At 49.7% G+C, this 23,813-nt stretch overlaps 1 protein-coding gene across 1 annotated transcript in view; it reads right to left on the bottom strand.

Annotated features, from left to right (window-relative positions):
• ALDH2 (aldehyde dehydrogenase 2 family member) overlaps positions 1-22,791 on the bottom strand; it is a 29,135-nt gene extending 6,344 nt beyond the window's left edge. Inside the window, exons 1-9 of the mRNA XM_047088153.1 lie at positions 22,657-22,791; positions 10,543-10,647; positions 9,393-9,533; positions 8,192-8,271; positions 5,962-6,073; positions 5,367-5,495; positions 4,819-4,932; positions 3,046-3,148; positions 2,295-2,479 (exon numbers count right to left, since the gene is read on the bottom strand). Of these exons, the coding sequence (XP_046944109.1) occupies positions 2,295-2,479; positions 3,046-3,148; positions 4,819-4,932; positions 5,367-5,495; positions 5,962-6,073; positions 8,192-8,271; positions 9,393-9,533; positions 10,543-10,647; positions 22,657-22,770 (1,083 nt within the window). The 5' untranslated portion in view covers positions 22,771-22,791. The remainder of the gene's footprint in view (positions 1-2,294; positions 2,480-3,045; positions 3,149-4,818; positions 4,933-5,366; positions 5,496-5,961; positions 6,074-8,191; positions 8,272-9,392; positions 9,534-10,542; positions 10,648-22,656) is intronic.
• Between the last annotated feature and the right edge of the window lie 1,022 nt (positions 22,792-23,813).

The following is a 23,813-nucleotide window of genomic DNA, read 5'->3' as shown; positions in this document are numbered from 1 at the left end:
AGCCCCGCGTCAGGCTCTGGGCTGATGGCTCAGAGCCTGGAGCCTGTTTCCGATTCTGTGTCTCCCTCTCTCTCTGCCCCTCCCCCGTTCATGCTCTGTCTCTCTCTGTCTTAAAAATAAATAAATGTTGGAAAAAAAAAAATTTTTTTTAAGTGCACAGGCAGTGGGACAATGGGCCAAGCTTAGGAATAAGCAAGGCACAGGGAGGAACTACAAAGGGCCAAAAAACATAAGAAAAGGTTCAACCAGCCTCATTAAGCCCTCAAAGAAATGCATATCAAACCAACCCATCGTTTATTTTCCAACTCTGAGGTTACTAAGAATTTAAAATAGTAAGAAAAATACATGTGCTTGCTTTGGCAGCACATAGACTAAAACTGGAACACTAAATACATCAACAATAAATACAATCCTATTTTTGTTAAACATACAAAAATGTAACAGGGGGGTTATCTATGGGGAAAGGACATGGAAGGGGGCCACGGGGGTCTTATTTTTTCCTTTAAACACTTATTAAAATTTCTATACAAGTTTGTATTACCCTCCCTATTAATTAGATAGCCACAAACTACAAAGAAAAACGAGAAAGAAAAAGAGATGTTGGGATTCATAGCAGCACTATTCACAATAGCTGAAAAGTAGAAATAACCCAAGTACCCATCAGCAGATGACTAGATAAAGAAAATGCGATACGTCTATACAATGGTATATTATTCAGCCATAAAAGGGAATAAGCTATCAAGTCACAAAAAGACACGGAGGAAAGCTAAATGCACACTGTTAAGTAAAAGAAGCCAACCTGTAAAGGTTATATACTGTATGATTCCAGCTGTAGAACATTCTGGAAAAGGCAAAACAGAGACAGTAAAAAGATCGGTAGTTGCCTAGGGTTGCGGGGACAGAAGGCATGAATAGGTGGAGCACAGGGGAATTTTAGGGCATTGGAACTATTCTGTATGATACTGGGCCGGTGGATACAGTCTTTATACCTTTGTCCACACCCACAGAATGCAACACCAAGAGTGAACCCAAAGGTAAACTACGTTCTTTAGTTAACAATAATATATCACATTGGCTCATCAGCTACAACAAATGTACCACACGAGTGCAAGAGGTCAAGGTCAAGAATCAGGGAAACCAGGGGCGTGGGCTGGGGGAGTGAAGAGGTATATGAGAACGCCGTACTTTCTGCTCATGTTTCTATAACCCTAAATGGCTCTAAAAAATTGTCTGTTAATTAAAGGAGGAAAAAAAGACTGCCTTGGCCAGCCTTGGAGCCCGGTGAGTGGACACCAGCAGCACACACCTTCAGGCGGATGGGGCCTGCAGAAAGGCACGCGTGGACCCCAGAAGTGGGCGCAGGGACCTGTGGGAGCCAGGAGCACCCCTGACCCTGTGGACTCCTCACTTCTGGGGGAGGCCAGTGCATGACCCTGTGGAGAGAGAGCCCGGGACAGGCTGGGTCTAAGGATAATGCTGGAAAAAGGCCCAGGATATGAGAGGAAATGGTGGGCAGAGGCACTATAATTTTTTTGTTGTAATTATTATTGACTATAGTTTTATTGGTTAAAATGAATACATGTTCCTGGTTAAAAAAAAAAAAAAATATATATATATATATATATATACACACACACACACATACATACACATGTTTGTTTAAACCAAATAGCTCAGAAGAGTATAAAGTGAAATAAAGTCCCTCTGCTACCCATGCCATGGCCCTCTGTCCCACTCCCCAAAGATAACCATGGTTAACAGATACCTGTGTGTCCTTTTAGTAGATGCATTTTTATGGATGGCCAAGGTCTTTTTTTGAGAGAGAGAAAATGAGAGCAGGGGAGGGACAGAGACACAGGGAGACTAAGAATCCCAAACAGGCTCCATGCTGTCAGCACTGAGCCCGATGCAGGGCTCGATCTAATGAACCCGTGAGATCATGACCTGAGCCGAAATCAACAGTAAGATGCCTAATCAACTGAGCCACCCAGGCACCCCAACATGCATTCCTTTTTACATAGACATTTCTGGTACTTATTATGTGTAAGAAATTTACATATTGCTTTCTATTACTGATTTCCACTTCAAAGCCAGCCTGTGAGTCAGGAAAGGTGGTCGTTATGGATGAGCAAACAGTGGCTCAGAGAGGGTATGTGGCTTCCCAGGGACACACAGCTGGTACATGGCAGAACTGAGACTTGAAGCCAAGGCTGCCTGCCTCTGAGTTTGAGACCTTTGCTGCTTCTCCATGCTAACTCTGGACACCCTGACCCACCTGTAGCAGCTGGGCTCACCTGTGGCCCCTGCTCCGTCTGGCTGTCAAAGGGGTTCCCAACCACACGAGACTTGGCCCGGGCGACACTCCGCTCCACAAACTCAGCATAAACATCTTCTTGCACAAAGGTCCGGGAGCCCGCACAGCAGCACTGGCCCTGGTTGAAGAACAGGGCAAAGTGGGCCTGCTCCACGGCCCAGTTCACTGGGGGGGCAGAAAGGCAACCATGAGAAGAGACAGAGGACAAACCTTGCCCCAGGGGCTGCCTACCCCCTTAACCTGTTCATGCCACCAATAGGACCCTGTGCCCACAAGACAGACCTGACTCTCCCTTCTTGGGGTGTGGACACCCAGCACACAGTCACAGAAAGAGTGGCAGTCACAGCCCTCCGTGGTAACAGACGAGGGCGGTGGGAGGACTGACCCAGCCAGCCTACAGCACTCGGGGAAGGCAAATCGGGGCGCCAGGCAGGACCAGGAAAAGGGAGGAAATGGAGGAAGAGCAGTCTGGCCCAAGAGAAAGTGTGCAGTAGGGTTGGAAACGGAGCAGCCCAGCTCGGCTGGGTGACGGAACAAAGAGGGGAGAAGCCAGGGAGAAACCGGGTCATGCGGGCTGGAGGGCCACACTGTAGACTCTGACTTTGATCCTGAGGCCCGGGGGCCAGAAACCGAGTCCAGTGGGTGCTGACGCTCATAGAAGTGACTGGAACCACAGTATGGACAGCCAGCGGCTGCCTTCACCCCACACCTACTCCTCCCAGAAGACTTACTGTCTGCATCTGACATAATGATATTGGGGCTCTTTCCCCCCAGCTCCAGGGTCACTCTCTTGAGGTTACTGCTCCCTGCAGCAATCTGGATCAGGTGGCCAACCTGTGCGGAAGCAGAGACCCAGACAAGCTCTCGATAGCAGGAAAAAAAGAACCACATGCTCTCCTGGACACAGGCCGAAGGATCCCACAACTTGAGGGAGCAGCTGGATTACGAGAGACCAGGAGAATTTCACCAAATCTATTCACTTACCCCTGCTGCCCCATGCCTCTGAGCTCCTAAGATGACAGTGACTGTGACCGCATGAGCAGAGTCACTACTGTGTGGCTTCTACATGCTGAGCACTGCCTACAAACCAGACACTGTGCTGAGTGCTTTGTGTTTGTAAGTTCAATCCTCGCAGTGATCTCAAAGATAGACAGGACTCTTTTCCTTGATTTAGAAATGTGGGCGCTACGGCTCAGAGTGGTCAAGTCACTTGCCCAAAGTGGTAAATGTGGCATTAGAACTCACACTTGGGCAGCATGAATCCATCACCAGTTCGAACCATTATCCTGTCTCCTTCCCACAGTGTTGTGAGGGTGGTCCCCCAGCCCATGGCACACTCTGTGAGGGCAAGGGTGGGATACTTCTCACCTCCTTATTCCCAGAGCCTGGCACAAAGCCGCCCTGAACCTATTTGAATGAACACATGCATCTCTGTCAGGAAACCGTCCCCTCTGCAAGATTCTCAAGATTGAGGCATAAATGTAGGCACTAACAAAGCAAACAAAGAACCGGGACCATATTACCTCGGCATCATTTCTGCCCTCCTGGCATTGCCATCACTGCGTACAGACTGAATATTTGAAGGTGTCTTTTTCTCAGGGGGAACTGTCTAAAGAGCATGTTCATTACATTATTCAGTGTGCCTTCTCTGAAGTCATGCACTGAACCCTCCCAAGAATTCAAGGAGAGGAAAAAGTTCCTCTTTAGAAGGAATTCTGTCCCTGCTTCGAAGGAGACGATGTGTAGGGAATCCCCAAACACCCTGCTTCTCCAGGGCCTGGCACAGAGCAGCATAATCCCCTTGCTCATTCATTCATTCATTCATTCATTCACTTATTGAGCACTTGCTCTGAGCCAGACCTTTGCCCAGCACTTGATAAACTTCATCTTACTGGTTCCCATCCTAGGAGATGGGTGCCATTCTCCTCCCCATTTTACAGATGAGGCAGAGGCCGTGGGAGACTAAGTGACTTGCCGATGATCACACAGCTGGCAAGTGCTACTGGAACAGTAAGACTCCGAAGCACATTATCTTCCCCACTACACTATACAAACCGCCTCTACCGCCTAGATATTGCCATCCTCATTTTAAAGACAACAAATGGAGCCCCAAAGACATTCAGTGAATCACCCCATGTCACAATGGTGAGGCTGGGATTGGAACTCCTGTCTTTCTGAAGCCCATGCTCTGTAACTGTCAGGGCAGTGCTGGTCAAGGAGCCTGACACAGCTGAGGGGCGGGGCAGGCAGTCACGAAGTCTAGACGGTCTCGGCGTCTTTATTCCATGCATGATGCTGGCCCTGAAACACCATCCAGAGCGTCAACCAACCCACGAAGGGCTCCACTCTGACAGTCACTGCCCTCGCTCAAGCTACTCAGCGGCAGTCTTGGGGGACCCCCCACCATGCATCACCCAGAGGCTAATCTTCAATGCTGCATCCTTGAGGACAGTGGGAACTTGGGCCAAATGTACCACACACTTGAGATCCTGGTGATGTCTTACCTCAGTGGAGCCCGTGAAGGCTACTTTGTCCACATCCTGATGGGAGGCGATGGCAGCCCCAGCTGTGGGGCCAAATCCAGGGATAATATTGACCACACCAGGGGGAAAGCCAGCCTGTATGCAAACAGCCAGGGACACTTGGAATCATTCTCCTGCTCCAAAGGGTTTGGACAGAAGGACACACACCCCTCCCAGAGAGACTAAAGCAGCCTGCCTGGTACCCGAGTAAGCAGATGCCAGTCTTGTGGGGTACTGCTCAGGAATTCCAAATGGCACGGCAGAGAACCTGCTATTGGGGGTTCCCTGTGGCTGTTGCCTCTTCTCAGTGGCATTCACTTAGAAAAATTTTCATTCTTCAAAGGGGTCTGGCAGTGAAACTGTACCGTAGATATAAGGTGAGAGGGGCCATTTTGGCTGATCTGTGATGAGGTGTGGGGGTTGGGGAGGGCTTGGTCCCTGCTCTACAAATACCCGCCCTCCTAAGCTCCCCCCCAGGAGCAAGTCTGTACAAGGGCATTCAGAGGTCAAGACAGACATAAACCACACACCTCCTTAATGAGGTTGGCCACGTAGAGGGCAGTGAGTGGAGTCTGCTCAGCCACCTTCATCACAACCACGTTTCCGGTCGCCAGGGCTGGGCCCAGTTTCCAGGCTTGCATCAGGAGCGGGAAGTTCCACTGCAAGAAAAAACAGCCGCTCCTGGAACCTCAGCTGAGGGCTGCAGCGGCCCGTGAAAGCGGCAGCCCAGGTCATGGAAGCAGCACTGGCATCTCTGAGCCCCTGGTGCTACCCCCACGACTCAATTGTGAGTTTCAGATGGATGGACACAGCAGGTGGACCAGAACACAGTGACTCATGCTCGTCAGAGCTTTCTCCATACTAGGCTCTGTGCTGAGTTGTTGTATCATGTCCCCAGTGTCCCTTCCGCTTTTCAGGTAAGGAAACCGAGTCTTGGGATAAAGGATTTGCCACGGATGGCAGTGCTGGTTGGCTTTTTAAAGCCTGTGTTCTTAGCCACCACCCAGGCCACCCTCTGACATCACCCCGCAGACACCCCGCCTTTGTAATTAGCCTGTTGGGATCGCTGCATCTCAAGGCATTCCTGATAAACCTTCATTTGTTTATTATGAAGCTGGCACTCACCGGAATGATCTGCCCGCACACCCCGACAGGTTCATGGCGGGTATAACTGAAGAAGTCCCCATCGATGGGAATGGTTTTCCCATGGTACTTATCAGCCCAGCCAGCATAATAACTTAAAAAAAAAGAAAAATCCAAGCTTAATCAATGACAGTCAGGGACCCCTGTGAACCCTGGCAGAAAGAGAAGATTCAGACCCAATTAAGTCTTTCTGGTAATTGCTCTTACTCTTGGCTTATTTCCAGAAACACTTAAATAGCTTCAAGGGGCACAGTAATCCACTCTGGGTAACTAACCTCTAAACCTCAGAATCACCTAGGTTGCTTGTAAAAAACACCACATTCCCGGCACCCACTTCCAACCTACTCAATCTGGAGTGCTGGGGAGTCCCAGGAATCTGTATTTTTAAGAAATAAACCAGCCCAGCACCACAGATTAGCATGAGAGCCATGGACTGAATCTGGTAGAGAAGTGCAAACCTATCCAACAGCTGGTACTTCCTGTGTGCAGAGCCCCAAACTAAGGCTGGGGGAACAGCCACCAGAAACAAATCCTCAACTGACCCAACCTCTTGGAAAGTTTACCACCTAGATGCACAGGGACACAGAGGACAGAAAAGCCCAGCAGATTAGAGTGGGGGAGAAAGGAGCAATGTGTTTCCAGTACATAATGATTAAGTTTTCAGGGCAGTAGGAAAAACGAGAGAAGAGGAAAGATGGAATGTGTGGTAACAGGAAGAGTTTTGAAATAAATGTGACTGCCAGGGAGAATCTGAGCCCCAGGCTGACCTGGCTTTGAACACAGGTCTGTGAACCTGGGGAGAAACGCAGCCAGGGAGTTACCAATCTATACAAAGGAAGGCACGGCCGCTCCCTTCCCACTAGCCTGTATTTCATGGGTTTTCAGGCCTCAGAACGGTTAATCAGCACAAAGGCATATTCCTAAAATCAGGAAGGCATGGGACTCTGCCCAAGCTTCAGCAGGCTGCTCTCTCTGGGACACCCTTGCAGAGTGTTCTAATCTTGCCACTCCTGTCATTTGGGACTGGAAAATTCTTTGATGTGCAGGCTGTGCTGTACACTGTAGGATTTTTAGCAGCATCCCTGGCCGCTGCGCGCTAGATGCCAGTAGCACCCTTCCCCCCATGCTGTGACAACCAAAAATGTCTCCAGACATTGCCAGCTGTCACCCGGGAGATGTGACTACCCTGGTTGAGAACCCATCATGTTGTACAACCCCCACTTTTCTGGCACTGCTTCTTCCCCTCTTTGTCCCCAGCGTCATAGGGGGAGCAGTCCCCCCGTGCACAACGATCTGTCCACCCGGACCACAACTGATCAGATTCAAGTCCAGCCAATCAGGGTGGCATCTGGCCCCTGAGTCTGGCATTAGACTTTGGCACTTGGCAGGAATTCGGCATTTGGACTAAGGGACTGCAGTATAGACTGGTAGGATCACGCATACGGAAGCAAGCCCAGGTGCGGAAAGCCGGCCTCCAGCACACAGACTGGCCCTGAAGGAGGCGAGAGGTAATCGAGAGAAGGATGAAGCAAGAGGGCCAAGATGCGCCGTGGTGATGCTCAGCGACCTTCTGGATTCAAGACCCCCAACTCTCCACAGTGCCCAAGGTAGGCTGAGTCTACTTGTTAAGCTACAACCCAAAGGACCCTCACAAAGCTCTTATTCCTCAGCCTGCGTTTCTTGGTCATTAGGATGTTTGATTAAACTAAACCCAAAGCCAGCAAGAAGGAAATAATAAAGACCAGAACAGAGACAGATGAAATCGAGAACAGGAAAACAACAGAGGAAATCAACAAAACCAAAAGTGGGTTCTTTCCAGAAGTCACCAAACTGACAAAACATTTGCTAGACTAAGAAAAAAAGGTAGAAGACACAAACAACTGAAATCACAAATGAAAGCAGGGACATCGTAAGATAAGAGAATGTGTAAGAGAATGTGAACAATTGTAGCCAACAAAGAAGATAACCTACGTAAAATGGGCAAATTCCAACTAACGTACAAATTACCAAAACTGCCTCAAGAAGGAAGAGAAAATGCTTATGAGTAAATTACAGTTTTGAAATCGAGGGATTTTCTCATAAGACAGAGTCTCATAGAACATGTTTCTCCAACTCCTGTGATCCTTTTACACATTATTATTTTTTCTCCCCCCACAAGACTTGCTCCCCTGTGGCACAGCCAGAGCAAAGAACAGGAAGCCCGAGCCCATACCGGAGGCATTTAAGGACCATGTCCAAATCCACCAGGTAGGAGATGACGTAGGGCTTGCCGTTATCCAGCGTCTCCAAGGCCTGAGAAGAGAGAACGATGAGCACAGAACTGCAGGCACAGGACTGCCTTACAGCACTCGCAGTAGGGGACGACCAACACTGAAGCTCAGCATGGATCAGGGCTGACGGCCACTTTGTGCCATGGAATGCCGTGGCATTTCTGGCCCATCGCCTCTCCCTCTCCAAAGACAGGAAAGTGAGGGTTGGGGAGGGAATGGTGCACCAACAAGCACACGTTTCCAGGTTCTGCTGTAAGCCACATCTGAGCCCTTGCTGGGAATGAGAGACCCACATGGGAGCTGAGAGAGCAAAGTGCCAGTGGGTAATGGTACGAATCATCAATCACGAGCTAGAAAGGGGAAATCAGGCTGCCCAGCCCAGTCTGAGAAGCACCCTTTGGGGTGAAACTGGAAGGACATGTAGGAGGTAACTAGGCAAAGGGAAAGGTACAACTGATGACAAAGGGAAGAGCACCCCAAGCAGAAGGAACAGCATGTGCAAAGGCCCTGATGCCTCAAAGAAGCCTAGCAGTCAGGAAGTTGAGGGAAGGCTGGTGAGCTGAGCTGTAGGCGGGGGGGGGTGAGGGTGGGGGGGGGGTGGGGGTGGGGGGTGGGGAGGGGGGGGTGCCCATAGTCCGGCATGAGTTGGGAGACGGAGTCAGACCCAGCAGGGCCTTGTAGACCGTGTTGAGAGAACAGGAGTTTATCCTGAGGATATAGAGGATGCCATGGAAGGCTTGAGACCATGGTATAATTTACTTTCTAGAAGGTTCACTTTGGCTGCTCTTTGCAGATTGGACTGGGGACAGGCAAGGATGTTGCCTCCCGGTTTCTTCTGCTTCTGGCAGCCAGAAAGAAGGCCTGCCATACGGAGGGGCTGTGAGAACAGTGTCCATCCCTGGGGGTCTCTGGGAAGGCTCCCCTGTGGCTCCCCTCTCCCTCTCCCAGTCTCCTCCTTTCTTAGCCATCATAGGAGACACTGAGAGGCTGGTTGGTACAGGGGTGGGACAGGGGTGTATCCCAAAGGTGTCCAGCCTATGCCATTCTGACCAGTTACATGTCAGCAATGCAACCCCCTTCCCAGCTGTCCGTGAGAAGCCCATTCACCATGTGGGATGAGAGAGGAGGGAGCTGAGAACTCACTGCCAGGTAGGTCCGGTCCCGCTCAATCAGATCAGCCAGGCGGTTCAGCAGGCGGCCCCTATCGGATGCGTCCATGCGGCGCCAGGGTGAGCCCCACTGGAAGGCGTCCCGGGCAGCCTTTACTGCCTTGTCCACATCTTCCTGGAAAACACCCACCAGGGCAGCTCAGGCCTTCTCGGTGAAAACTGCCTCCAATTACCACGCGCCCTGCTGCCAAGCAACACCCAGGGGGCTTCAGTCAATGCCTGTGTGGAAACCTGCCCCAAACAGTCCCTCCCCACCACGGAGGGCTCTCTGCCTGACGTCATGGAGGAAATGAGGACCCTGACAGTTTCCGTTTCCGTTTCTGTATTTTCTTTTTTTATTTTTTTAAGAGAGTATATGAATATTTTAGATCTGCATCTTCATTTTTTTTAATGTTTTTTACCTTGAGAGTGGGAGAGAGGCAGAGAGAGAGGGAGAGAGAGCATCCCAAGCAGGCTCCGTGCTATCAGCACAGAGCCCGATGTGGGACTCAAACTCACAAACCGTGAGATCGTGACTTGAGCCAAAACCAAGAGTCAGATGCTTAACTGACTGAGCCACCCAGGCACCCCAACCGTTTCTGTATTTTCATTTCAGAGTCCCCAAAAGTGTTCTGGAGAGAGTCATTCAGGGGCCAGTGCTTAGAATTTGATCATTTCCCCCCTCCTGCTAAGAAAGCAAGCGCAGCCAATAACCATCCCTTCTGAGATGACTGGCAATGTCCCCCAAGTGAAGGTTTAACCAGCTTCCCCCTTCTTGGGGAAGCTGTAAAATAACACAGCTAGCATTTTTCGTATAGGGAAATGTATATCAGGAGGCTGGGAGCATGGTTTTCATTAATATTAAACATACTTAGGGATGCCTGGGTGGCTCAGTTGGTTGAGCGTCCAGCTCTTGGTTTTGGCTCGGGTAATGATCCCAGGGTTATGGGATTGAGCCCTGCGTTGAGCTCTGCGCTGAGTGTGGAGCCTGCTTGAGACTCTCTCTCTCTCTCTCTCTCTCTCTCTCTCTCTCTCTCTCTCTCTCTCTGCCTCTGCTCCTTGACCCTGTTTGCTTGCTGTCTAACTTAAAAATAATAAGCCATCCTTGCCCACCCATGCCCTGAGGGTAAGTCACCAATTCTCACCTTGTCTCCTTCAGCTACCTGACAGATGACTTCTCCAGTGGATGGATTGACGGTGGGGAATGTTTTCCTGCTGACAGCATCGTGCCACTCATTGTTTATGAAGATCTACAGCGAGAAGGAAGAAAGTTCTCAGGACCAGCTCTCAACCCAGTGCTGAGAACCAGCAATTTTAAAAAAACAAAAACATCAGAACAAACCTGAATTAGCCTCTCAGAGTGATGTGGCGTGAGGTTTAAAGCCCAGCCTTGGGGACCACCAAGTTGGAATGCCCACTCTGCCAAGGGACTTGGGGTGAGTTCTTGGCCTTGGTTTCCCTGATCTGGGAAATGAAGGGAATGCACTCCTACCTTATCAGTTATGTGTCTCCATTGTTGGGTCACATCTCACAACTCAAGTGGCTCACACGACTTGTTATTTTCTTACAGTCATGCCCACTGACTGCGCTCAGCTGCACAGGGCTCAGCTGGGCTCACGTAGGGGCTTGCAGGGCAAAGGTACCCGGGACTGGGTGTGCAGGAGGGCTCTGCGCTCACAAGGCCTCGTTTCTGCCACCAAACTCCACTGGGCAGTGTGAGTCACAGGCCCAGTCCGGACCTTGGGGAGGGGAAGGAGCCTTCACCTTGAGAGGAGCAGCAAAGAATTTGCAACCATGTTTCCTCTACCACACTACGGCACAGGGCTGTTATTCAGTAAATATTTAGTGAACACCAACAACGGGCCCTGCTCTAAGGCTGAGGACACAGTGGAAACCCAACCCAGTAAGGACCTCTCTCTCACGGGAGCTGGTGTTCTGGTGGGCACAGACAGTAGAGAAGCAATCAGATACACAAGGCAACCTCAGATTGCAGTGGTAGGTGCATAGGAGAAAATGAGGATACAGAGAGGGTCCTGAAGTGGGGGAAGATAGGGAACTTCGGCTGGGATGGTCGGGTGGGTCTGAGGAGCAGATATTTCACTGGAGCCCTGATGAAAAGGAGCCAGCCGCAGGAAGAATGGGAGGATAAGCAGTCCAGGCAGTAGGAACTGCAAGTGCAAAGGCCCTGGGGTAAGAATAAGTCTGGTGCATTTGAGAAAAAACAAAAGTGGCCAGAGTTACTGATGAACCAAGAAGAAGTGCTAGGAGATGGGGTCAGAGAAGGAGTGTGGGTCCTGCGAAGCCCTCAGTTCAGCGCCTGGCAGCAGCCTGGCAGCAACCGCTGTTTTCTGTTTTCGCCGTTGGGAGGTCTAACAGCAACCAAGTGGAGAAAGACCACATGGTTTTATGAAGTCAATGGCAGGGAGATGGAAGCCTCTCCGTTCACTCAGAGAAAGGACCCTTGCCCAAAGCTGCTTAATTAAGTGCCAGAATTTTCTCTCTGCTTCTAAGAGCCAGCTGATGGCTTCAAGGGATAACAGGGAAGAAATCTCCCAGCAAGCTGTTGTTCTCCTGCAGGCTGGGGAAACTGGTCTGGTGAGGGGAGGGGGTATTTTGTCACTTTACCAGGACTGCGTAAATGTCACAGGGTGACCGTCAGTCCAAGGCCACTGTGCCTTCCTTCCTCAAGGGCTCTCCTTGGCCCCAACATCCCAAAATGGCCTGGCTTAGGACCCTGGGGAGTCATCTCCAGTTACTCTGGGCCACAGTCCAGGACCACAAACGAGACCAGGCCACCAAGCAAAGCGTGGAGTCTGGTTCGTGCCAGGGCCAGAGATTTCAGGACCAGCAGGCCCCAGAGAGGTCTGGCCCAACCTTGTGGTCAAAAGCAGGGTCAGGATGAGCACCGGATGAATCCGGGCCCTTTTTTTTTTTTTTTAACTTTTTTTTTAATGTTTATTTTTTTTTTTTGAGGGAGAGAGACAGAGCATGAGCGGGGGAGGGGCACAGACAGAGAGGGAGACATAGAATCTGAAACAGGTTCCAGGCTCTGAGCTGTCAGCACAGAGCCTGGTGCCGGGCTCAAACTCAGGAACGGCGAGATCATGACCTGAGCCAAAGTCGGGCACTCAACCGACTGAGCCACCCAGGCGCCCTGAATCCGGGGCTCTTTTGATCCTTGTTGTGTTGCACGGGGCAAGGCATTGCTTTTGCTTCCTCGTCTGCAGAGTGGGAATCATTGCAGTGGCCCTCATCACGAGGCACGTGAGGGCTTCAAGCATATGCACCGAGCTTCGCATGGAGTTAAGCGTGCAATGCTGGTGCCGGTGGGAGTGGGCGCAGGAAGGAGCCGGTTAGGAAAGGTCCACCAGGGGTCACGTTCCCAGGCTCAAATTTGGTCTTTTGGTGGAATCTGCAGCTGTGTACCTAAGTAAGAGGCTCTTGGCATCTGGCAGGAGCACATAGGTAAACATCAGCTGGAGTCTCTGGAAGTATGTTCGTGTGGTTGGTTTTGCATTAGTTGGTTGATCATTAATCTGGAGGGAATTGAGACCTTTATTGCCGAGAAGCAGGCAATGGGTAGTTTCCAGTGGAGGGAAGGGATGTGGCAAAAAGAATTCTGGGTGACTGTGAGTTCAAGTTGGACACGGCCACGGCTGGCCACGCCCTGCATAAGTGCTTCCCTGAGAACCGGCTTCCTCCAGTCAGAGCCCAGGTCCGCCTTCAAGGAGGCCAGAACTCTTGTTTCTTAATCTCCATCTTCACGGTTTACATACCGGCCAACAGCGGGTTTGATTTTGAGGTTTTATTCTGGGTGGTGTAAAATGCACCAACCTCTAAGCCACACAGAATCTCGAATCTCGGCTCTGCCCCTCATCTGCTGTGACCTTGGGCTTCCAGATTGCTTCATGGGTCCCTGGGGAGAAGGTGTGTGGGGGCGGATGTGAGGATTAAATGCATCAAGGGGTGTAAAGCCCCTAAGCCAGGAGCCCGCACACAGTGGATCTTACCACAGCAGTCACTGCAACATTACTCTAGATCCTGTGGTACTCTCAGGTTAAAGATTTTTGGGATTTGTATTATTTCCTGTACCGCGGCATACTAAATTAGTTTGTCCTGAAAAAGTTTTAATTGTCATTTTGCAAAGATCAGGAAGTAGAAAGCAGAGAGTGGGCCAGTCAGCTGCTCTCCTAGTCCTCACCCCCTCCTCCCTGTCCCCCGAATCTTAGACTAGGACCCTGGGAAGACCACTGCCTGGCACCTGTTTGCCTTTCAAAGCCCTGAATTTGCTGGGTCACTTTCCGCTGTTGAATTTTCAACAATCCATCCTGCCTTCTAACTGATCAAATAAGCCGGAATCTGCCTAGCAGGAACCTAGAATCTTCCTTCTGTTTAGAATTCCCATTTCCCTCCGCCTAGAGCCAGACGTCAGTGGCCTCCCTGACCTGCCCTCCAATGGGGATGGATGGACCTCTACCATAGTTTTGCTTCAAGTGAGGAGAGCCTCACAGCAATTTCATTTATGTAAGCATGAGGGCAGACATCAGACCAAATGTTTCATAACCTCCTGGCCCAAAACCCAAAGCTTCACTTCTCTAACAGGCTTAACTGTTAAGCCTGGGGGGTGGGGATGGGGGATGGGGCCCTCCCAGCTCACACTTCCTTATGCGAGTTTCTAGAAGCAGAGGAATATGCAGAGTGATATCCCAGTGACATTAGGAGCTGACACTTTGAATCTGGACTGCTGGCAAAACTCCTAGAGCTTTTCCATCAACATGTTTTATTTTCTACACATTTTAACAGACACATCTCCCTTCGTTTTGTGTAAGTTGGGATTCATCATCCACGCAGTCGAAAGTTTTAACAGAGTGCCATCACCATGCTGAGCACTGAGTGAAAAAGCATCCTGGCTCCTTGAGCTAAAAAGTCCTGTGGAGGAGAGACACCATCTACAAACCCACATACAAAGCGAGAAGCAGAAACAAATGGGCGACAGTGAGGAACAGACCAGGAAGTCAGATGGCACCTGAGGGGGGCGCCTGAAGGAAGAGCTTGGGGATAGGAGGAACCAAAAGGGCCCCCTGGCTGCAGAGTGAGGGGGCAGGACAGCAGAGGGGGCTCTGGATCCCACCCCTGCCGTGTGCAGGCGGCTGTGCTGGTGTTAGGGGTGCAGAGAGTACAGGACACACGTGCGAGCCTCCATGCTGTGTGGAGATCATCGGCTCTCCATTTCTCAACTTGCTTTTCTCACATTACTCCACAACCAGATGGCTCCATTATTTTAAGCAACACAGCATTCCTCCACAGTTTACATAACCATTTCCTACGCGTGCACTTTCAGGACAGTTTCCACTATTCCCAACGATGCTGCTGCAGCAAACATCCTTGGACGTGTACCTTTGTGAACTTGGGACAGATTACTGTACAGACGCCAAAACTGCTGAGTTAGAGGATTACACGATCCTTGGCCGCATCCAGAAACTTGGGTGGTGTGGTGAGTGCCTAGAAGTTGGGGCAGGGACAGCAGAGGTGGGACCCCAGGGAAGAGGCTTAACCAAGGTGAAGACAGAGCACTATTTCAGAGCCACCTCCACCCCATGGCAGTGGACAGTCATAATCTGCCCAAAGTCTCCGGCAAGAGGTTAAATGGTGTTCAGTAGCTCCAGTTTAAGGAGACAGGATGCTTTGATGGATGAAAGAACTGGGGATCTGTTACCTGGGAAATCTGCATCCCTGGAATATGTTACTTTCCCCAAGGGTGAGGGAGCAGATGGGGTGGTTCTCTGTCTTGGGGAGACTCGTGCTGGCATTTGCTTTTCAGTGGCAGTTAGGTAACTCATGTCCGATAGAGAGCAGATGCTATCTTTTCTATTACAAGATCCTGAGAAAATAAGTTCAAGACAAACACTGAATGCCACACACATTCACGTTTCTCCACATAATCCTCTAGAAACCTCAGGGTCAATTTAGAATTAAGGTCAAGGGCAGCGACCTCCCTTAGACTTGCTGGAGACATTCTGGCTCCTGATCCCAGCCCTCTCCTCCCCTCCTCAGCTCCCAGGGTCTTTCTTTCTTTTTTTTTAATTTTTTTTTAATGTTTATTTATTTTTGAGAGAGACAGAGAGAGAGCGAGGAAGGGAGAGAGAAAGAGGGAGACACAGAATCTGAATCAGGCTCCAGGCTCTGAGCTGTCAACACAGAGCCTGATGTGGGGCTCAAACTCACAAATCGTGAGATCAAGACCTGAACCGAAGTCAGATGCTTAACCAACTGAGCCACCCAGGCGCCCCTCCCAGGGTCTTTCCTTATGTGTTCCTGGATTTTTTTTCACCACTTCCACGATGGGAGGCTTGGTTCTACTGTGGACTGTCTGCCATGCAGGCATGGTTTCAACTTGTTGATATTCTTTGGGCTTATGATTTGGCAAACCCCCATCTTGCTGCAATCACTTCCCTTGTTGGACAATTTTAGCACTCCCTGCATGTCTCCACATTCTTATTCACATTAACTCCCAAATGCTCTGAAAATACCCCTCCTAAGTGGAAATACTGCGTTTCCATTCCTTGTTCCTGGAACACGAAATTATAAACACAGTTTCATAAATGGCAACCATTCATGCCTTCAATAAATATTTACTGAGCAGCAATTATATTCTGATCTCGGTGCTAGGTGCTGGGTATACACATGTGAACACAAACACGGCACCTCCCTCCTAATTTCAAATATTCCAAGTCAAGATATTACAAAGATGTGAATATCTACATCCTTGTTTGACCACAGGGCCTGGTCACGAGGCAACACAGCATGTGGCTAAGGGCATGCATGTCAGAGTTGGACCTTGGTTTCATACTTACTACTTAATGTGAACATGACCTCCCTGAGTCTCAGTTTCCTCATCTGCAAGATGAGGTACTACGATACCTGGTTCGTACAGTTGCCAGAGGGATGAAAGGTGAAAACGTAGTTACGTGTCCTCAGCACAGGGCCCGAAAGATCCTAAGTGATCAGTAACCATGATTATTCAATCAGGGGAAACGTACACATGTCCACAACACACATACCTGTCCTTTCAACTTGACCTCAATACCATAAACTTTCTTGGAGCCCAGTCACCTGTAACTCAGTGTGTTCCCACAGATTCTGGGGAGGCAGGAGGTAATGAGAAGCATTTGTATTCATTCATAACAGAACTGTTGTTAAAAGCAGAAGAATCTAGGTAGGTCTGGTAAAATCCTCTAATTCTCTGGGTTGCCTGAATCTATTATTTCTACAAAAGATCGTAAAACTCCTACACAAGCAATAAAACCAGTATGATCACTGTGGAGATATTTCACTTGATTCATTCAGCATAAAAGCCACTTCAAACCACTGCCTACCCCAACACAGGTTTTAGCTCATTATGTAAGAATCTCCCAAGGAAAACAAGGAAAATCAAATTCCTATTCTGTATATATTCTACCTGTTAGCAGTGGTTATCTGCAGGTATGAGATAATCAGAGGCCTGTCACTTTCTTTTTTCTTTTTATGTTTGCTTACGGGTTACTTACTTTTAAAGAAACAAAATATGCGGGGCGCCTGGGTGGCTCAGTCGGTTAAGCGTCCGACTTCAGCTCAGGTCACGATCTCGCGGTCTGTGGGTTCGAGCCCCGCGTCGGGCTCTGGGCTGACGGCTCAGAGCCTGGAGCCTGCTTCCGATTCTGTGTCTCCCTCTCTCTCTGCCCCTCCCCCATTCATGCTCTGTCTCTCTCTGTCTCAAAAATAAAAGGTTAAAAAAAATTTTTTTAATAAAAAAAAAAAAAAGAAACAAAATATGTAAAGAAAGCCAAAGTTCCCTACGGTCACTGCCTGCCAGCAAATTCCCTATGCAGCACCCCTCCCCGCCACCACCCGACCCCCTCACCCCTGGCACTCACTGCCCTCACACCAATGAGCTTTTTCCTTCCTGTACATTTTTATACATTTTATATGGAGATAGGTCTATTCACATTCAATGTAAAGTTTGGGGTAGTTTTAATTAGTTTCATTCCCCCCCCCCTTGAAACATTCATTGTTTTTCAGGCCCATTATTCATACAGCTCTAGCTAATTCCTGGAACTAGCACATGCATTGAATTATTCCTCCTGTAACTATAACATATGTTGTTCATCTGCCTCCCTATGGATGGCAAGCTGGCTTCCTGAGTTTTTTGCCCAATAAACTATGTGACAATGAACATCTGTGCATGCCTATATATATTTCCAGTGAGTTTCTACCTCACAGACCTCTGTAATGTTTGACTTTTTGTACTGAGGATATATTAATATTGTAATCAGAAAATTCTATATAATAGGGAGATCCTTTCTTAATTTCCTTGTCAGTTCTCCCTTTAGTTCCTGAGTGTTGTGGTCAAGAAGCTAAGAATAGAAGACACAAACTTAATTCACCCCAAGCCCCCCGTTTCAGCTTTCCCACGACCTAACTTAACCCTTCAGAAAACAAGTTACAACTACAACAGCACCCACGTCATGGAGTTACATCGCATTATCTTGTAAGCTCAACAGCATCACTGTTCTCACAGCTTTTACTTACGGCTAAACAAACATGGAGGCACAGGGAGCCACGAGCCGGGCATTTGCTAAGGGCTGTATCAGGATGACCCCACTTCATCCTCACAGCAACCCTATCTATGATGTAGATGGGATTTTTACCCCATTGTACAGGTGTGGTAGCTGAGGTACAGAGCTCAGCTCTGTACCGCCCTCCATATCGCCCTGTTCCCTGCCGTATTTTTCTCCACAGCACTGATTGCCTTGGCCACATTATTTCCCTTATTTGTCTATCTCCACCATCCAGGCCACAAACTTCCCACAGGCAGGATTCCTGTCTGTTTTGTTTATTGGAACTGGGAGTGCTCAGGAAATGTCTGTTGAATGAATGAACCTGCCCAAGTCAGCACTAACGGGTGGCAGGCAGTCTGAGTCCAGAGCATAACATGGTATCTAACAATATTCTCTTCTTCGTTATTATTATCAACCAACGTGGGGAGTCAGGAAGACGGCGGAGTAGGAGGATCCTGAGCTCACCCTGTCCCACAGACATACCAAGAGAACAGCTACATCTATTCAACTAACTCTGAAAACGACCTGAAGACTGGTAGGACAGACCTTCCACAGTTTGTCATAAAGAGGAGGCCATACTGAAAAGGGCAGGAAGGGCAGAGACACGGGCACCAAACCCCTGGCGAGACTCCCACAAACAGAGGGACACCACAAGCACGGAGAAGCAAAAACGAGAGATCAGATCCTACACCAGTCACGCCCGGCACTGGGGTCTAACATTGGGAAGACAAGTCCCCATAGTATCTGGCTATGAAAAATCAGTGCGGCTTGACTTCAGGAGCTTTTAAAATCCACAGAGCTTGGGGCGCCTGGGTGGCTCAGTCGGTTAAGCGGCCGACTTCGGCTCAGGTCACGATCTCGCAGTCCGTGAGTTCGAGCCCCGCGTCGGGCTCTGTGCTGACAGCTCGGAGCCTGGAGCCTGTTTCATATTCTGTGTCTCCCTCTCTCTCTGACCCTCCCCCGTTCATGCTCTGTCTCTCTCTGTCTCAAAAATAAATAAACGTTAAACAAAAAATTTTAAAAATAAATAAATAAATAAATAAAATCCACGGAGCTTAACTCGGGGCATTTTATTATCAACCAACACGAATTGGTGATGTTGAAGATAGAAGTATTAGTCACACTCCATCCAGAGAGGTAATTTTGCTGAAGCCACAGTCCCTTGGGTTTTCCTTTAAGTTGTCTTCCGAGATCTTAATTACTCTCCAAGTCAGGAAAGAAAAGAAGAATGAAAAATGAAAATCAGTTTATTGACAGAGATGTGTCCCCGAAACTGCCAAGGATAAGAAATGTTGGTCTTCAAGAAACCTGGCCATCAATCAGTTTCCCCTACAGGTCCCTATTTGTGAGTTGGGGAAGGAGAACATGTCCTGAAATCGTCCTAACCCAACCAGTAAATCTACCCCACCCTGCAGCCTCACTCAAGACAAGTAGAGGCAAGAGGACCCCAGGAAGGTGGACCAAACCACCCCCCTCAACTTCTTTCAGATTGAGAAAAAGAGGTGACAAGGAGAAGACCTGTTGCCTGACCCCTCTTACTCATCCAGATGAGACCCAACAAGCCTGAAATACGACATTTCCCCCCAAAGCCCAAACACCTCCCCTCCCCGCAGATGCCCTTGGCAAGAAAACCGCCTGTCGGAAGAACTTTTTGGGAAACTCAACTCCAGAATAGTTGAATGAACCTTAAAGGATCCAGCAACACCTCAGAGAAATGTCCAGGAATGTGATCTACTTTGTACTTAGAGCCCCTGGCTCCTAGAGACAGATTTTTCAGATAAGGCTTTGGCATGCTTGCCAGCAGGTTGGCAACAACTTAACACTGAAAACAGCCCAAGGAACTTTAAGAATAGCCAGTTCCCGCATGGTGGGATGCTTTGCAACCTTTGGGAAGAATAAACAAGATATAAATGTACTAATTGAGAAAGATAAGTCAGGTACACTGCTCAATGAGACAGTGCTTCAGTACAGTAAGTGCTAGCATCTCATTTATGTAAAAAAAAATCTGGTGCATGCTTGCTCATGTGCACGCGCGTGCACACACACACATACACACACACACACACACACAAAATACAAGATCACAGACCTACGTGTTAACAGTGCTCTTGGAGAGAGTGGAATGGGGTCTGGGAGAAGTTTTACGGTACTCAGCATTTTTGCAGTGAGCAAATGTTACTTTTATGATCTCAAAAAATGTGATAAAGAAAAGCAGCTGTGGGGAGATTTCACTCTTCTCCCCCCAACTTACATCCCCAGAGTGAATCTGGAGAGCAGGAATCGTGCTATCTACAAGTCCCACATGCATGTACATTTGAAGGCCATTCCCTCACCTCCACGTGACCACAGAGGAGGAAGATCTTAATTAGATCTCGTGACCACAGAGGAGGAAGATCTTAATTAGATCTCGTGCCTGTCGGAAGAACTTTTTGGGAAACTCAACTCCAGAATAGTTGAATGAACCTTAAAGGATCCAGCAACACCTCAGAGAAATGTCCAGGAATGTGATCTACTTTGTACTTAGAGCCCCTGGCTCCTAGAGACAGATTTTTCAGATAAGGCTTTGGCATGCTTGCCAGCAGGTTGGCAACAACTTAACACTGAAAACAGCCCAAGGAACTTTAAGAATAGCCAGTTCCCGCATGGTGGGATGCTTTGCAACCTTTGGGAAGAATAAACAAGATATAAATGTACTAATTGAGAAAGATAAGTCAGGTACACTGCTCAATGAGACAGTGCTTCAGTACAGTAAGTGCTAGCATCTCATTTATGTAAAAAAAAATCTGGTGCATGCTTGCTCATGTGCACGCGCGTGCACACACACACATACACACACACACACACACACAAAATACAAGATCACAGACCTACGTGTTAACAGTGCTCTTGGAGAGAGTGGAATGGGGTCTGGGAGAAGTTTTACGGTACTCAGCATTTTTGCAGTGAGCAAATGTTACTTTTATGATCTCAAAAAATGTGATAAAGAAAAGCAGCTGTGGGGAGATTTCACTCTTCTCCCCCCAACTTACATCCCCAGAGTGAATCTGGAGAGCAGGAATCGTGCTATCTACAAGTCCCACATGCATGTACATTTGAAGGCCATTCCCTCACCTCCACGTGACCACAGAGGAGGAAGATCTTAATTAGATCTCGTGCCCACAAAGGCTTGGGAGGCTGACAATTTTCCCTGAAGGATATTTCTGCATGATCTTTTTGATGTTCAAGTCTTCCAAGCATTAGCTCCTCATTAGGCAGCCTACCGAAAGAACAAGAGCTGCTGCATTTGGGGCCTGTGTGATGCAAAAGGAGTTTTATCTCTTGTTTCTATTGCCTCGCCAAAGTGACCATTTGTAACACTCCTTCCAACATACAGCTGAGCCTTTAGCCACCACCTGTGCACAGATCTGGAGCCCCACTCCGGGCCAGACAAGCAGGTCCGCAGCTGAAGGTGAGTTGGCCAGGGACTGGCTCTACAGCACCCTACATCAGCAGTGACCCCTGAGTTCCAACCCTGAGTTGCATTCTGTAGTAGCACAGAATGTTCTGGGTAGAGGCTTTCTCTTGGGATTCTAGATGTGAACCCCAACTTTGACACTGGGCAGACCATGAAACCTCTCTGCAACTCAACCTTGTTTGTTCACCTGTAAAACGTCTGCGATCACGGTACCCACCTAACTCGGCTGTTTTAAGGCTTGAGCGGTACAACAAAACGGCGGCAGGTGCAAAAGCTGTGTACAGAGCACGGGAGCTGTTAACTGCTGTTAAGTGCTTACCAAGCGCATGAGGCCCCGGGGTTGCCCTTTGACCCACTTCCCACTTTTCAGAAGAAACTCAGGTTCACAGAAGGGCAGTTTGCTGCACCTACAACACAAACTCTTTTCATAATCATTTCCTTCTCTGTGAATTCCAGCACTTTACCCAAACTCAAAGATCAAAAGAGAAAATATTCCAGAGTCCTGCTCGAGCAAGAAATTGGCCTCTGGGAATCAGTGTTACCGGGGAAAGCCTCTCCTTGGTTTGCTGGAAGAAAGCCAGCTCCTTGGAAGGCGCGGACACCCTTTGGGGACTGCACCCCGGAGGCGCGAGTCCCGCACCCTTTCCCAGTTCCCAGCAGTGGACATGGGCTCTCCCCGCACTGCGGCCTTGCCTTTTCCTTAGGGAATGGGTGAACTTTGGCTGAAAAGGGCCTTTTCCTTTGTTTTTCCGTTCGGACTTCCTTGGACGCGGGCAAGAATTAAAGATTCAGAAATAACCACGGAAAAGACAGAAAAGCTCCTGCTAAGAGGGACTTTGGTGGACATGTCGTCCGGGTGGGTGGCGAAGGCCCTGTGCAGACACCGCGGCGACTAAGAGGCCGGGAGGGATGGGAGGGTGGGCGAGAAAATGGAACCAAGAGAACTGGCGCAGGAAAGCGGCCGGCGGCCGAACGAAAACAGGTAAGTGGCCGAAGTCACACCTGGATAATGAAACGGGGGGCGGGGGCTGCCAGAGGCGGTGAAGGGGCCAAAACGCTAGCGGGGAGGGAAGGTGTGCGTAAAGATCAAGCGCAGCAAACCCCTCGAGCCCCACTGGGTAAACTGGAGCCCGAAGAGGCCCAGAGCCTTCCCAGCCGGCGAGCGCCGTCTCCGCGAGAGAACAAAGCCCCGGGGCCAACGGCCTCACCTGGTTGAAGAGGACTTCAGGCTGCTGGTTGGGGGCCGGTACCGCCTGGGTGGCGGCGGCCGACAGGAGGCGGCGGCCCAGGCGGGGCCCGAGACTGGCAGCGGCGCGGAACATGCTGCGGCGGGAGCGGGCGCGCGAGACGTTGCGCGGGCAACTTGGACAAGGCTGCAGGCTGGGGCGGTGGGGGGAGAAGGGGATCACGGCAACCGCGACCTCTCCCCGCCCCCGGCGCGGCCGCCAATGGGCAGGCGCGAGGAGGGGCCGAGGGGGGGCGTGTCTGCCACCTCCCCCGGGTTCCTGGCGGAGCTGCCCCGAAGCCCACCCCTCTCCCTCCCACCCAAGGCCCTGGGCTGATCCCTGCTCCGCACCCCTTGGTGCACCGCTACTGGCCCCCGCGTGCGCGCGGGATGTGTGGACTCACCCGACCTTGCGAACTCAGCGCGCATGGACCCCCCAATGTGTGCCCTAACCCTGATGTGGACGGGCCTGATCCGGAGCGACCCTGGCCCTGACTTCTGGGGGCTACTGTAAAGGGGAGAGACACCGACCTTAAACCAAACACGAAGTAATTTCAGAAAAGGGCGAGGAATGTGAAGGAAACAGGGTGAATACAGGGTTGGAGCGGAGAGCACGGCTTTTAAGTGACCCGTGAGACCCGAATTGTTTTCAGAAGGTCTTACAGGCAGTGGTGAGGAGTTCACAGAAGGATGACTTCTGTGAACTCGTTTCTCATTCTGTGGAGAATGGACAAGAGAGCGGGGCGGGGGGGGGGGGGGGAAGGCAAGGGTTTTGCAAACTGTTTCATTCAAGGGACATTCTGGAGCAGGACAGTGGGGAGAACAGGGAGGAATCAGAGGAGGTTTGCTAGGAAGGGGGATGGACGCAGGGTCAGATGTGTGCATTTCAACCAGATAATAAATACCAACAAAAGCAGGAGGAGGAGGTGAAAAAACCTGCAGGTGTGTGCCTTGCTGTTGAGGCTCTTGCCCCTGGAGCGGAAGCTGGAGAGGTTGACCAATGCCCAGGGATTAAATACCAGGCAAAGTTGTTGATGTAAGGTCTGAAGGAGACTCACAGTGTGTGTGCGTGTGTGTGTGTGTGTGTGTGTGTGTGTGTGTGTGTTTTGCTTTGCTTTGCTTTGCTTTGCTTTGCTTTGC

This window comes from Lynx rufus, unplaced genomic scaffold, assembly GCF_022079265.1.
Source record: "Lynx rufus isolate CCGP_SWC_20201006 ecotype Redwood Valley unplaced genomic scaffold, mLynRuf1.p SCAF_24, whole genome shotgun sequence".
NCBI lineage: Eukaryota > Metazoa > Chordata > Mammalia > Carnivora > Felidae > Lynx > Lynx rufus.
The sequence above is the reverse complement of the archived record's forward strand: the minus strand, read 5'-3'. Positions and strand labels throughout refer to the sequence as shown.